Source organism: Oncorhynchus mykiss, chromosome 28 (assembly GCF_013265735.2).
Source record: "Oncorhynchus mykiss isolate Arlee chromosome 28, USDA_OmykA_1.1, whole genome shotgun sequence".
Classification (NCBI taxonomy): Eukaryota; Metazoa; Chordata; class Actinopteri; order Salmoniformes; family Salmonidae; genus Oncorhynchus; species Oncorhynchus mykiss.
In genome coordinates, this window is record NC_048592.1 from 26852215 (window position 1) to 26867260 (window position 15046).

Sequence of the window (15046 nt, forward strand, 5' to 3'; positions counted from 1 at the left end):
TCACACTACTGTGGCTGCGAATATAAGGAGAGCTAAGTTGCCCAGGCAGAGGAGAGCCAAGCACCGGGCAGAGGGCCACCCACCACATGCCAAACTAGTGTGTGTGTGTGTGTGTGTGTGTGTGTGTGTGTGTGTGTGTGTGTGTGTGTGTGTGTGTGTGTGTGTACAGTATGCCTGTGTCCAGTGGCGGTTCTAGCTTGTATGGCTCCCTGGGCCCACCCTTCACCCCCCCCTGGAAAAAACAACTATTTTTTATTCAGACATTGGAACAACACTAATAAATAATCATGACATTTAAAACTATATAAATATATAAATATACAAATATATACAAAAATAAGACTCAAAAATATCAAAAAGAAGTAACAAAGACACTTGAGCATCAATACATTACCCATCCCCCAAGACTCAAGACTAAACAAATTCAGCTTGGTGGTGTGCAGACTGGTTTTCTATTATTTTTAACCATCAATCAATCAAATGTATTTATAAAGCCCTTCTTACATCAGCTGATGTCACAAAGTGCTGTACAGAAACCCAGCCTAAAACCCCAAACAGCAAGCAATGCAGGTGTAGTAGAACAATTTTGCATAAACCAGAAAAAAATGCAACAATATGTAAGTGAAACTTTTTACTAATTGCATTAGTACTGTACAAAGTTAGAGGTGCGCTATTTGATAGTTCCCCCACTCCCCCAACCTCGGGCTTCCAGTGGGGAGACCGGAGGTCAACCTAACCCCGTCCCCCTACCCATCTCATACTTCTGATTGGGAGACTTTCCCAGGCAATAGACTGTCTAGCTCACAAACTAGAATCAGGGCGCCCACGGAAGGTCATGTGGTCTGATGAGACAAAAATAGAGCTTTTTGGTCTGAACTCCACTCGCCGTGTTTGGAGGAAGTAGAAGGATGAGTACAACCCCAAGAACACCATCCCAACCGTGAAGCATGGAGGTGGAAACGTCATTCTTTGGGGATGCTTTTCTGCAAAGGGGACAGGACGACTGCACCGTATTGAGGGGAGGATGGATGGGGCCATGTATCGCGAGATCTTGGCCAACAACCTCCTTCCCTCAGTAAGAGCATTGAAGATGGGTCGTGGCTGGGTCTTCCAGCATGACAACGACCCGAAACACACAGCCAGGGCAACTAAGGAGTGGCTCCGTAAGAAGCATCTCAAGGTCCTGAAGTGGCCTAGCCAGTCTCCAGACCTGAACCCAATAGAACATCTTTGTAGGGAGCTGAAAGTCCATATTGCCCAGTGACAGCCCCGAAATCTGAAGGATCTGGAGAAGGTCGGTATGGAGGAGTGGGCCAAAATCCCTCCTGCAGTGTGTGCAAACCTGGTCAAGAACTACAGGAAACGTATGATCTCTGTAATTGCAAACAAAGGTCTCTGTACCAAATATTAAGTTCTGCTTTTCTGATGTATCAAATACTTATGTCATGCAATAAAATGCAAATTAATTACTTAAAAATCATACAATGCGATTTTCTGGATTTTTGTTTTAGATTCTGTCTCTCGCAGTTGAAGTGTACCTATGATAAAAATTACAGACCTCTACATGCTTTGTAAGTAGGAAAACCTGCAAAATCGGCAGTATATCAACTACTTGTTCTCCCCACTGTATGTAAATGTGATTTTATTTTTTATAAATTTGCAAAAAAATCCTAAAACCCGTTTTTGCTTTGTCATTATGAGATACTGTGTGTAGATTTGATTTTTTTAAAAGTAGAATAAGGCTGTAACGTAACAAAATGTGGAAAAAGTCAAGAGGTCTGAATACTTTCCGAAGGCACTGTCGGCACTACCTCTGCTGAGGACTTTCAGTGCTGTCAGAAAGTATTCACAAAAGTTGTGTTAGTCTGAATTAAAAATGCAGATATTTTTTTTACGTCAAAGTGGAATCATATTTTTTCCAAATTATTTAAATATTAAAAGCTGAAATGTCCTGAGTCTAAGTATTCAACCTCTTTGTTATAGCAAGCCTAAACAAGTTCAGGAGTAAAAATGTGCTTAACAAGTCACGTAAATTGCATGGACTAACTCCGTGTATGTGTAGCTAGCTTTTGAGGTGGCGCGACCGGCTAAGACTCTTGAGGGAGGACAGTCACTTGTGTTTGTGAGCATGACGTCCTTTTTACATGCAATAATAGTGTTTAACAGGATTTTTGAGTGACTACCTCATCTCTGTACTCCGAACATACTTATTTTACACCATCATTTTCAAATAAATTCATAAAAAAATCCTACAATGTGATTTTCAGGATTTTTTTTTTCTCATTTTGTCTGTCATAGTTGAAGTGTACCAATGATGAAAACTACAGGCCTCTCTCATCTTTTTAAGTGGGAGAACTTGCACAATTGGTGGCTGACTAAATACTTTTTTGCCCCACTGTACCTACAGTGAAGCCGCTCAACAACTACATCATACCAGTCATCCAACAGACTCCCAAATCAAAATCAAATCAAATTTATTTATATAGCCCTTCGTACATCAGCTGATATCTCAAAGTGCTGTACAGAAACCCAGCCTAAAACCCCAAACAGCAAGCAATGCAGGTATAGAAGCACGGTGGCTAGGAAAAACTCCCTAGAAAGGCCAAAACCTAGGAAGAAACCTAGAGAGGAACCAGGCTATGTGGGGTGGTCCTCTTCTGGCTGTGCCGGGTGGAGATTATAACAGAACATGGTCAAGATGTTCAAATGTTCATAAATGACCAGCATGGTCAAATAATAATAAGGCAGAACAGTTGAAACTGGAGCAGCAGCACAGTCAGATGGACTGGGGACAGCAAGGAGTCATCATGTCAGGTATTCCTGGGGCATGGTCCTAGGGCTCAGGTCCTCCGAGAGAGAGAAAGAAAGAGAGAATTAGTGAGAGCATATGTGGGATGGCCAGTCCTCTTCTGGCTGTGCCGGGTGGAGATTATAACAGAACATGGCCAAGATGTTCAAATGTTCATAAATGACCAGCATGGTCGAATAATAATAAGGCAGAACAGTTTAAACTGGAGCAGCAGCACGGTCAGGTGGACTGGGGACAGCAAGGAGTCATCATGTCAGGTAGTCCTGGGGCATGGTCCTAGGGCTCAGGTCCTCCGAGAGAGAGAAAGAGAGAAGGAGAGAATTAGAGAACGCACACTTAGATTCACACAGGACACCGAATAGGACAGGAGAAGTACTCCAGATATAACACACTGACCCTAGCCCCCCGACACATAAACTACTGCAGCATAAATACTGGAGGCTGAGACAGGAGGGGTCAGGAGACACTGTGGCCCCATCCGAGGACACCCCCGGACAGGGCCAAACAGGAAGGATATAACCCCACCCACTTTGCCAAAGCACAGCCCCCACACCACTAGAGGGATATCTTCAACCACCAACTTACCATCCTGAGACAAGGCTGAGTATAGCCCACAAAGACCTCCGCCACGGCACAACCCAAGGGGGGCGGGCGCCAACCCAGACAGGATGACCACATCAGTGAATCAACCCACTCAGGTGACCCACTCCCAACCCCCCAAGATCCCCACACAGTTCCCCAATAGTTGTCCCTCAATCATTCCAGACCCCTCCCACAGTCCCCCCCCCCCCCCCCCAGAAGAAAAATAAAAAATACAATTAATTCCATTCCCAACCCCCAAGAACCCCACAATGGACCAACAACCAAGAGAATGAACTAAAGAGAAAAAAGAAAGACAGAAGAAAACAGCAAACAATGCAAAAAAAAAAATATTAATAATAAAACAAAAAATTAAACAAAGAACATCAAGGACAACTAAAATCATAACAGCAATGCCAACTGTATATGTTTGTGTGCATGTCTGGCACTATTACATGTATGTGTGTGTTCTTGTATGCGTTTCTTTGCATGAGTGTGTATATGCATGTGTACAAACACCTGCACGGCATCAGCCAAACTTTTTATTATGTTTAATTTTTACTTTAAAAAAAACTTTGACCATCATTCTATCTCTCGCACAGAAACTCCACTCCCACTTGTCTCCAATTCCACATCCCAAAACTCAGCTTCCCTCAGCCCATCCCATCTATCTCTGCTGGCCACCCACTTCGGGTTTCTACGCAACACATATCTTTCAACTATGCTGTGATGTTTAACATGCAGTTTCAATCTATCTAATCGAATAGAATCCACAGATTGAGAGTTGACGATAAATACTTTTACTAAGAGTATTAGTATATTAGTAATTGACTGACCCGGTCTCTCCAGATCTCCCAACAGTACTATTTCTAGGGTCAATTTTAGATCAATGCTATGCATTTTCAGCCATTCCTAAACCTGAGACCAGAAACAGGCTACCTGAGGGCAATACAAAAATAAATGGTCTATTGATTCTGTATCCTCACAACAAAATCTGCAGCTTCGATGATTTTATGTCTCAAATATTCAACATTTTGTTGGTGGCAAGAATTCTAAATAATAACTTTAGCTGAAAAACAAAGGTCTTGAATCTTGTGTTGTTATACTGTATATATCAACTCAAGCACCATGGAATCGGTACATCAAAAATCTCTTCCCAACTATTTTGCAATCTGTATGGCACAGTTGTCAACTTCCTGGTCCTCAAATGAAACTGGTATACTTTCCTATTTATGCTATTTTTATTCCTCCGCCAGTTTTGATCCTGTATATTGGGCAGTTCCCTAGCTCCTCCCGCTGCCACCTGCCTCCTCCATTTTTAGGATAATGCTGTAATAATTTGGTTGTACTCGTGGATTGAGCAGACCTTCCCGTACAATTCGGATAACTCAATGAAGGACATAACTCTACCATTCCAATTTACAATATAATTTAATAACAAAATACCATTTTCAATAATGTAATTAATAATTTCCCATAAATACAGGTATTTTATCAACCAGAACATTTTAGTTCAGCCATAATATTTGTTCTATCTTTTCAGGGGTTGAAATTGAAATTGTAGCCAGCTCTGCAATGCTTGTTTGAAAAAGAGATTCTTCAGAAAAAAGTATAATTTTCAATTAATCGAAAATGAGACATGATAATCTGCACAAAGGCAAAAAGGCCATTTTTAAACAATGGATGAGCTTTTCTTAGTAATCTACTTGAGAACCATTTAGGGTTCAAGTAAAACTTTTGAATGAGTGAAGCTTTTAGAAAGAGGTTTAGTGCTTTTATATTTAATAATCTCAACCCACCCAATTCACATTCATCATATTGATAGGCACTCTTTATTGGTTTGGCGTCCCAGATAAAGCAAAATATTTTTTGCTCATATGATCTGAAAAACAAATTGTCAGGAGTATGCAGCGCCATAAGTAAATGAGTAAACTGAGATTTGACTAAGGAGTTAATCAGGGCAATTTTTCCATAAATAGTCAGGTCCATGGTTGCAGGCTCTTGTCTATTTTACAAGTTTTCTATTGAAAATCATTGTGGAGAGCTTATTTGTATCTTTTGTGATATGAATTCACAAGTATGTCTACTTCACCATCAGCCCATTTTATAGGTAAACTGCAGGGTAATGTAAAAGTTTATTTTTTAAAGATCCAATATGTAATATTGTACACTTTGGTTTTAGTCCAGAGAGTACAGAAAAGTTATCTAGATCTTCAATGAGACATTGCAGGGATCTAGCTTGTGGACTTAATATAAAACTTGAGTCATCGGCACTCATGGACACCTTTGTTTTCTATTCCCCTAATGTTGTTATTGCATCTGATTTTAATAGCTAGCATTTTGATGGCCATAACGAATAGATATGGTGACAGCGGACACCCTTGTTTAACTCCTCTTGATAATTCAAAACTCGGAGAAGAAGCCGTTATTTACTATTTTACACCTGGGGTTTCTATACATTCTTTTTACCCATTTTATAATAGAATTACCGAAATTGAAAAAAGTCATTTATAAATAAAATCCAGTCTTACTTTATCAAATGCCTTTTCAAAATCCACTATAAATACCAGGCCTGGCTTAGATGTTTCATGATGTTCTATTATTTCTAGTAGTTGTCGTATATCTTCTCCAATGTATCGTCCATGTAAAAAACCTGTCTGATCAGGATGAACAATACCTGGTAAAACACTTTTAATTGTGCTGGAGTTAATTTAACTGGAGTGCTATGCATTTCACAAGTATTTTTCCATCACAACATTGAAGTGTAAGGGGCCTCCAGTTTTTTAGATAGAAGGGATCTTTATATTTGCCATCTGGGTCATGTTTTAATAGAGAAATCAGACCTTCCTGCTAAGTACCTGACAGACTACCATTAGTTAAAACTAACAATGGAGCTTTTAGTATATCAAAAAAGGCTTGATATACCTCTACCGGTATGCCATCAAGCCCTGGGGTTTTTCCAGACTGAAACGATTTAACAGCCTCAAAAAGCTATTTCTCTAATCTGGCCTTCGCACTGATCTTTCTGTACATTTGTTAATTTTCCATTTTTATTTGGAAATAATTCCTTACCGTAATCTTCATTCAGTGGGAGAGGATGAGTCGGAAAAGAAAACATCTGTCTAAAATAATTTAGCTTCCTCTTTTACAAATATAATTCGGAGAACCATAGATGACTCAGTCTTCAGTAACGAGTTTCTGCAAATTATTTTCGTTAGCGTTCCAGTATTGGAGATTCAGGAAGAGTTTTGTGCATTGTTCTCCATATTCCATCCAGTTTGCTTAATTTTTGTAATAGATTACATTAGATTGATAATAGATAAGTTCCTCAAGTTATTTTTCCTCCTCTTTTGTATCCAATAGGCACCGAAGGGGAGGCAGATTCAAGGTCAGGGCAGGCAGAATGATCAGGCAGGCGGAAAAGTAGTCCAGAGTCAGGCAGTGGTCAAAACCGGGAAGACTGGCAAAAGAGAATAGAAAAGGAGTACGGGAAAAACCACGCTGGTTGACTTGACTAATCATACAAGACGCACTGGCACAGAGAGACAGGAAACACAGGGATAAATACACTGGGGAACATAAGCGACACCTGGACGAGGTGGAGACAATCACAGGGACAGGTGAAACAGATCAGAGCGTGACATCCATAATATTTGTGATTTCCTTAAGGGCATGGTGATGATAGTTTGTAGAGTGATTACCTTTACAGTCCATTGAGGTACTTAACACTGTGTTATAGTCTCCTACCATAATGATTTGATAATCATTTGTTGCCTGTAAGTTCAATAAATTGGTATAATCATTTAAGGATGTAGTGTTTCCTGTAAACAGTATATGTTATCTTCCCCTTGCTTGTTGTAAACATATATAAACTTGTAGACAAATACATAAAAAAGATAGACAAACAAACATATAAACATATAAACATATAAAACAGTTCTAGACAATAGAGGGAGAGAGAGAAGATAAGAGAGAGTGAGAGAAGAGAGCGAGATCAGGTGTGTGTGTATGTATAAGTCCGTATGTGTAAGCGAGCATGTAATTGAGTATGTGTGTGTTCATATCCACTTCATAGTGTTCAGATATTTTTACAGTTCCCATACTTTCCTTTTTTCGTAACCTGAAGTTCCTGTAGAATTTTGTACAGCCATGGTGTTATGGAGCTGTCTCAGAATAGCTGTCCATCTATAAAGAGTTTGTCCACAATGAGAAAGGAACACTTACCCGTGTCCCTTTTTGTTGCCTTTGTACTAGATAGTCTCTTACGACGTTCGTTTATCTCCCTTGGAAATTGGTCATTGAGACTGAATTTGGTCCCTTTAAGCTCCCTTCCCCTGCTTTAGATCAGCTCCTTTTGTTGGTAGTGTTCAAATTTTGCAATGATCGGTCGGGGACCCTTGGTCTTGTCACTCCGAGCTCCAAGTCTGTGTGCTCGGTGGAAAGCCACCTTGTTTACAGTCTCTATAGGAAGTTTTAATGCGGATTTCATGAAATCTCTGATCGCGCCCTCTGGATTATTGGATGCTCAGGAATCCCAGAAAAAATAGATTTTCATGCATGCTACTACTAGTGAAGTCTAGTAGCGACTCCTTCATCACCCTGTTTTCCCTGAGTAGACAATCCATGTTGGAATCTTGGATTTTTACCTTGGCTGTTGGTGCCTTGTTTTCTCCTTGGAGCGTAAGAATTTCATTCTGGCTGAACTCCAAACTCCCCCTCAGCCCTGCTACCTCCTCACACAACTTTTCCAGTGTCGCATGGGTTCCAGCCAGAGCACTAGCCGCTACTTCAACGGTAAGTAAATTGTCTGTGTCTGTAGATAAATCAGTTTTTCTTTTTTTGTCGGGTTAAAGATATTTTGTGAAGTAGTCAGATCTTTCCATGATGGAGTATGTTGCTCCTCCATAGCGTGAAGCTGTTGGTACTCGTCGATTTTCCTCAGGATCTCCTTAGTATACAGGTTGGCTCTTTACTGCAACCAGATGTTTTACGAAAAGATAACAATGAGTCCCCAATAAATGCTTTAAATTGCACTAACGGCATCATCAAGATGAAATGTTGCACACGTGGTTACCTATAGAATTTCCTGAGTTCTCCCCACATTGCCAGCATAAGGGGCTAGTAGATTCAGGCGCAGCTGGGAACTTTATTGACTGCTCCTTGGCACATAGATTAGGGATCCCTATTGTTCCTGTTGATGTTCCCTTCCCTGTACATGCCTTAGATAGTCATCCTTTGGGGTCGGGGCTAATTAGGGAGGTCACAGCTCCCATTGCTGTGAGAACGCAGAGGGGTCACGAGGAGAGAATTAGTCTCTTCCTGATCAACTCTCCTGCGTTTTCTGTTGTGTTGGGCCTTCCCTGGTTGGCCTCTCATGATCCTATTATTTCGTGGCAACAGAGGGCTCTCAAGGGATGGTCCTGTCAGTGTTCAGGGAGGTGTGTAGGTGTTTCCTTAGGTGCCACTACGGTGGAAAGTCCAAACCAGGTTTCCACCATGCACATTCCCCCCGAATATGCCGATTTGGCACTCGCCTTCTGTAAAAAGAAGCCGACTCAATTACCACCCCATCGACAGGGGGATTGTGCGATAAATCTCCTGGTAGGCGCTGCACTTCCCAGGAGTCACGTGTATCCTCTGTCACAGGAGGAGACAGCGGCTATGGAAACACATGTCGCCGAATCTCTGGGACAGGGATACATTCGGCCTTCCACTTTACCTGTCTCCCCGAGTTTATTTTTTGTGAAGAAGAAGGATGGAGGTTTACGCCCATGTATTGACTATCGAGGTTTAAATCAGATTACGGTAAAATACAGTTACCCGCTACCTCTCATCGCCAGTAAGACAGAGTCATTGTACGGGGCGCGCTTCTTCACAAAATTGGACCTCAGGAGCGCTTACAACCTGGTGAGTATCCGAGGGTGGATGAGTGGAATACGGCATTTAGTACCACTTCTTGGCACTATGAGTACCTCGGCATGCCATATGGGTTAATGAATGCTCCATCAGTCTTCCAATCCTTTGTGGATGAGATTTTCAGGGACCTGCACTGACAGGGTGTAGTGGTGTATATAGATGACATTCTAATATACTCCACTACTCGCGCCGAGCATGTGTCCCTTGTGCGCAGGGTGCTTGGTCGACTGTTGGAACATGACCTATACGTCAAGGCGGGTGAATTGTCTGTTCTTCCAACAGTCCATCTCCTTCCTAGGGTACTGCTTTTCCGCGTCAGGGGAAATTGGCCGACTCCAACCACGGTAAAAGAGGTGCAGCGGTTCTTAGGGTTTGCCAACTACTACCGGAGGCTTATCGAGGGTTTTGGTCAGGGAGTGGCTCCCATTACCTCCTTGCTGAAGTGGGGACCGGTGCGACTGCAGTGGTCAGCTGGGGCGGACAGAGCTTTTGGTCACCTGAAGGCTCTGTTTACCTCAGCTCCCGTACTGGCTCATCCTGATCCCTCCTTGGCATTCATAGTAGAGGTGGACACGTCCGAGGCTGGGATAGGAGTTGTGCTGTCTCAGCGCTCGGGTATGCCACCGAAGCTCCGCCCCTGTGCTTTCTTTTCGAAGAGGCTCAGCCCGGCGGAGCGAAACTATGATGTGGAGGACTGGGAGCTGTTGGCTGTTGTCAAGGCTCTGAAGGCGTGGAGGCATTGGCTTGAGGGGGCTAAACACCCTTTCCTCATTTGGACTGACCACCACAATCTGGAGTACATCCGGGCGGCGAGGAGAATGAACCCTCGCCAGGCGAGGTGGGCCATGTTTTTCACCCGCTTTGTTTTCACCCTATCCCATGAACCAGGTTCCCAGAACGTGAAGGCAGCACTGTCCCGGCTGTATGATACAGAGGAGCGGTCCACGGATCCCACTCTCATAATACCGGCTTCTTGCCTGGTGCCACCGGTGGTATGGGAGGTGGACATCGAGCGGGCATCACGTGCAGAGCCCACTCCCCCTGAGTGTCCAGTTGGGCATCTGTACGTTCCGTTTGATGTCCGCAATCGTTTGATCTGTTGGGCTCACACGTCACCCTCCTCTGGTCATCCTGGCATTGGTCGGACGGTGCGCTGCCTTGCTGGGAAGTCCTGGTGGCCCACTTTAGCTAAGGACGTGAGGGTTTATGTTTCCTCCTGTTCGGTATACGCACAGTGCAAGGCACCTAGACATCTGCCCAGAGGGAAATGACAACCCCTTCCTGTTCCACAACGACCGTGGTCACACCTATTGGTGGATTTCGTGACGGACCTTCCCCCGTCACGGGGTAACAACACGAATCTGGTCGTTGTGGATCGGTTTTCTACGTCCTGCCGTCTCCTTCCTTTGCCCGGTCTCCCTACGGCTCTACAAACTACGGCGGCCCTGTTCACCCACGTATTCTGCACTACGGGGTGCCTGAGGATATAGTTTCTGATCGGGGTCCCAAATTCCCGTCTAGAGTCTGGAGGGTGTTTATGGAACGCTTGGGGGTCTCGGTTAGCCTTACCTCAGGTTTCCACCCCGAGAGTAACGGGCAGGTGGAAAGAGTCAACCGGGATGTGGGTACGTTTCTGCGGTCCTATTGCCAGGACCGGCTGGGGGAGTGGGCGGTTTACATCCCCTGGGCGGTGATGGCCCAAAACTCCCTCCACCACTCCTCTACCAACCTATCACTGTTTCAGTGTGTGCTGGGTTATCAGCCGGTCCTGGCACCATGGCATCAGAGCCAGATCGAGGCTCCTGTGGTTGGATGAATGGTTTCGGCACTCGGAGGAGATATGGAACGCTGCCCATGTGCGGCTACAAATTTTCGTTTTGTTTTGTCTGTATTACACACACCTGGTTTCAATTCCCATATCATGTTCCTTATTTAACCCTCTGGCATACATTTCTGTTCTGTCCGTGATTGTTGGTGTCTTAATGGTTGTTGTAGGTGTTAGTTTGTAGGCATTTTCCTATTTGGAATATTGCTTGAATTTTTGTGAGTAAACTCGGTTGTGTTGCTCAGGCGCTACAGAGATGTAGCGCCTGACTCCGCTACATCTCTGGCACCAAATTGCTGACACCGGTTCAGTATCTAGAGCACTCATAGACTGTGTCCCTCAAGACACTGTGTTCTCTTCGATGTTTGAGTTTGTCTTCAGGGACATCCAGTTACTCCTATTTCATCCACCTGAGAGCAACCATTCACCTTTCCTCCTTCTCTCCATACATCCATTTTATCTCTCTATCGTCACTCGCTTCCTGGGTCTTTAGCGGCCTTATATATCTCTCTTTCCACCCATCTCTAAGTCCACTCATTCCTTTATTCATTCAGCTCAACAAGTCGTGATGCATTTCTATCCGTCTCTCCACCCCACTTGCTTTTCACACAGTGTTCCTTCTGTCTCCATTTCTCATCACTCCATATGTCTTTTTTTAACGCTCTCTGTCTTGTTACAGTGACTATTTCTCTCTTATTTTAAGCTGTTGTCTTTTTAATCTTCCTCTCTCCCACCCCCTCTCTCCTTTCTCCAGTGTGTACGTCTCGCTGTCAGAAGTTCCTGATCTCTCGTGTGGGCGAGGACTGGATCTTTCTCATCCTCCTGGGTCTGGTCATGGCCCTGGTCAGCTGGGTGATGGACTACGCTATAGCCTTCTGTCAACAAGGTGAGGGAGGGAGGGAGAGATATTCCTGGGTCTGTTGGGTAATGGACAACACCATAGGGAATGGAAGGAGGGAGAGAGAGAGGGTGAGATATTCCTAGCTCTCCTTGTGTAAAAAGTTTTAGAATGTGCCCTTTAATAGGTTTGATTTATCTGTGTGTGTCTCTGCGCTGTAGCTCAGAAGTGGATGTACGGGGGACTGAACAGTAACATGCTCCTGCAGTACCTGGCCTGGGTCACCTACCCAGTGGTGCTCATCACTTTCTCAGCAGGGTTCACACAGATACTGGCCCCGCAGGCTGTGGGTAAGATACTCAAGTGTGGAACGCACACACACTCATTCAATGTAATCTTACACCTACATTTATTCCTAGTCATGCTCACTCACATATATTTAAATAGCTAATTTGCATACAGAATGAAACACTGTGCAATATTATTTAAAGGTCACAGATGTATGGCGTCGACTCAGTCCACATGGGTAGTTGACAGAAGTTATACAACTTCAAGACATCCTTGACAATATCCTTGAAACCACTAGTAATGACTGCCTTGAATTCATAAATAATCTTGAAGTGGATCTCTGAATATACATTTTACCGCACTCTCCGTCCTCGCCCTCCTCCTATCCCACCTCCCTCGCCCTCCTCTTCTCCTCCTTTTCTTCAGGTTCGGGTATCCCAGAGATGAAGACCATTCTTAGAGGTGTGGTACTTAAGGAGTATCTCACCTTTAAAACCTTTGTGGCCAAGGTTATCGGGCTGACCTGTGCTCTGGGCAGTGGCATGCCCCTGGGAAAGGAGGTGGGAAACCCCTAGTAGACTGTTACGGGAAAAGTAGTGAAATATTTGAAATTCCTGGGCTCGAATTTATAAAGTGCTGATCTAGGAGCAGTTTTGCCATAAGATCATCATGAATACGGTTATATGGACAGGGGAGCTTTATTCTGGTTCAGCACTCTTACTCTGAGACACTTGATGAATACGGGCCCTGGTCTGAAATTGCTTTAGTTCTGCCTTCTTTTCCCCCCTTTTCCCCTCTATTACTAACTCTGCATTCCATGTTCTTTCTCTTCATCATCCTTTGACCTCTACCCCTACATCTCTCTTTCTCATTTCTCCAATCTTTCACTCAGGGCCCGTTCGTTCATGTGGCCAGTCTGTGTGCAGCTCTCCTGAGTAAATTCATGGCTGCGTTGTTTGGTGGGATTTACATGGTGAGAGACAGTTCCCCCCCCACCCACACACACACACTCAATTTGGTTTTAGTATCTGTGTGATATGTCTGACCAGCCTGCCACCCTCCAGGACACACACTCACCCCCACTCACCTGAGCCCGACCCTGGGCTCCAGCACACAGTACTACTCCTGTCTATGGTTCTCAGTCTGCCAAGAGATTACTCTCTCTGCCATACACCACCCAAGACCTGGAGGAGGAGGAAGAGGAGGGGAGGGGGAGGCGGGCGAGGAGGAAAAGGGAGATGGAGGAAGAACATTTCAAGTCAGCAAGCATCAAATCTACTTTAGAACAATTCCATAATGATCAGGGTTGAGGTTCATCCCGTTTGAACCCAATCATTATAGGAGATTGAATGCATTTTCTGTCCAAAAAATAAAGCAATAAAGCAATAAAAATAATTTTTCCCAACAGATTTTGGTCTCTGCTTTTCTTCAATTTAACTCTCAGGTACTCACACAGATTTCTGTCTTTTCCCACTTACTGCTTAAGGAAGAGCCCTTTGAGGGAAACAAGGTACGAGTGCACGTGTGTCTAAGTATGTGCACGTCTCAGGGTCCACTTGTTTCATGTTTGTTGGGGCGTCATGTGAGCGCCCTTCCATTTCAAGTCAAGCATTTCTATTCTGTTCTATGTGAATGCCATCATGACACATACGGCAAACGATACATGACATCTCCCTTTACTTCATGTTATTCTGTTCATCTAAATTCCAACATTACTCTCTGTAATTCCATTATGTATTTGTATGTGTGTGTATGTGTGTACTATGTGTACTTGCACATATGTGTTTATGTATGTGTGGGTGTCTGTGAGTGTGCGTATGTTCCTATTACAGAATGAGTTGAGGAACACAGAGATGCTATCAGCAGCGTGTGCAGTAGGGGTGGGATGCTGCTTTGCTGCCCCTATTGGAGGTACGTAACCAAGTCCATGTACTTTACAATATACATTGGGGAGAAATGCAGTAAAATACAGTAAGTGATGAATGGTGTTACTGCAACAGTGACTGTGTGTGTGTGTGTGTGTGTGTGTGTGTGTGTGTGTGCTGCAGGTGTGCTCTTCAGCATTGAGGTAACGTCTACGTTCTTTGCGGTGAGGAACTACTGGAGGGGCTTCTTCGCTGCCACCTTCAGCGCCTTCATCTTCAGAGTACTGGCTGTGTGGAACCAGGATGAAGGTGAGGAGGTGTGTGTGTGCGTGTGTGTGTGTGTGGGGGGGGGGGGGGGGGGGGTCATTGAGCCAATAGTTAGTCAGAGTTGACTGGTGTTATTCTCTCTGTCTCTCTCAGAGACCATCACGGCTCTTTTTAAGACACGTTTCCGTCTGGACTTCCCCTTTGATCTCCAGGAGTTGCCAGCCTTCGCCATCCTGGGGTACATGTGTGTTTACTGTATCCTGTGTGTTCTACACACCCTGCTCAAACTCCTCAGTATCGTCACTGTAAATGGCTATTAACCTAGAACTGTGTGTGACTCTGTCCCGTCCTCAGGATTGCGTGTGGTTTTGGTGGGGCCCTATTTGTCTACCTGAACAGACTGATAGTAGAGTGTATGAGGAAACAGAAGACCATCAACAAGTTCCTGCTTAGGAAGTGAGTCTGTGAATATTATACTATTGAACTGTTATATATTGTACACACACAAACATATGGAGGACCAAATCTGCAGTAATTATAGATAAATGCACAAATAAATAGATGAATAAATAAATGGATGAATGAATGCACACAAATAGATAAATCATTATTTTAATAATTAATCCCTCTCTCATTTTATTAATTTACATTATTTCTTA

At 43.9% G+C, this 15046-nt stretch overlaps 1 protein-coding gene across 2 annotated transcripts in view; it reads left to right on the plus strand.

Moving 5' to 3' along the window:
- Positions 1-15046, plus strand: part of LOC110508195 (chloride channel protein 2) — a 126973-nt gene that overhangs the window by 69290 nt on the left and 42637 nt on the right. The window contains exons 3-11 of one of the 2 annotated variants that reach the window (XM_036965953.1): positions 11884-12015; positions 12189-12317; positions 12682-12815; positions 13148-13228; positions 13742-13765; positions 14088-14166; positions 14304-14429; positions 14541-14625; positions 14742-14843. In XM_036965953.1, the coding sequence (XP_036821848.1) occupies positions 11884-12015; positions 12189-12317; positions 12682-12815; positions 13148-13228; positions 13742-13765; positions 14088-14166; positions 14304-14429; positions 14541-14625; positions 14742-14843 (892 nt within the window). Of the gene's footprint in view, positions 1-11883; positions 12016-12188; positions 12318-12681; positions 12816-13147; positions 13229-13741; positions 13766-14087; positions 14167-14303; positions 14430-14540; positions 14626-14741; positions 14844-15046 lie in introns of those variants that run through there. The other variant, XM_036965952.1, reaches the window with a different exon arrangement.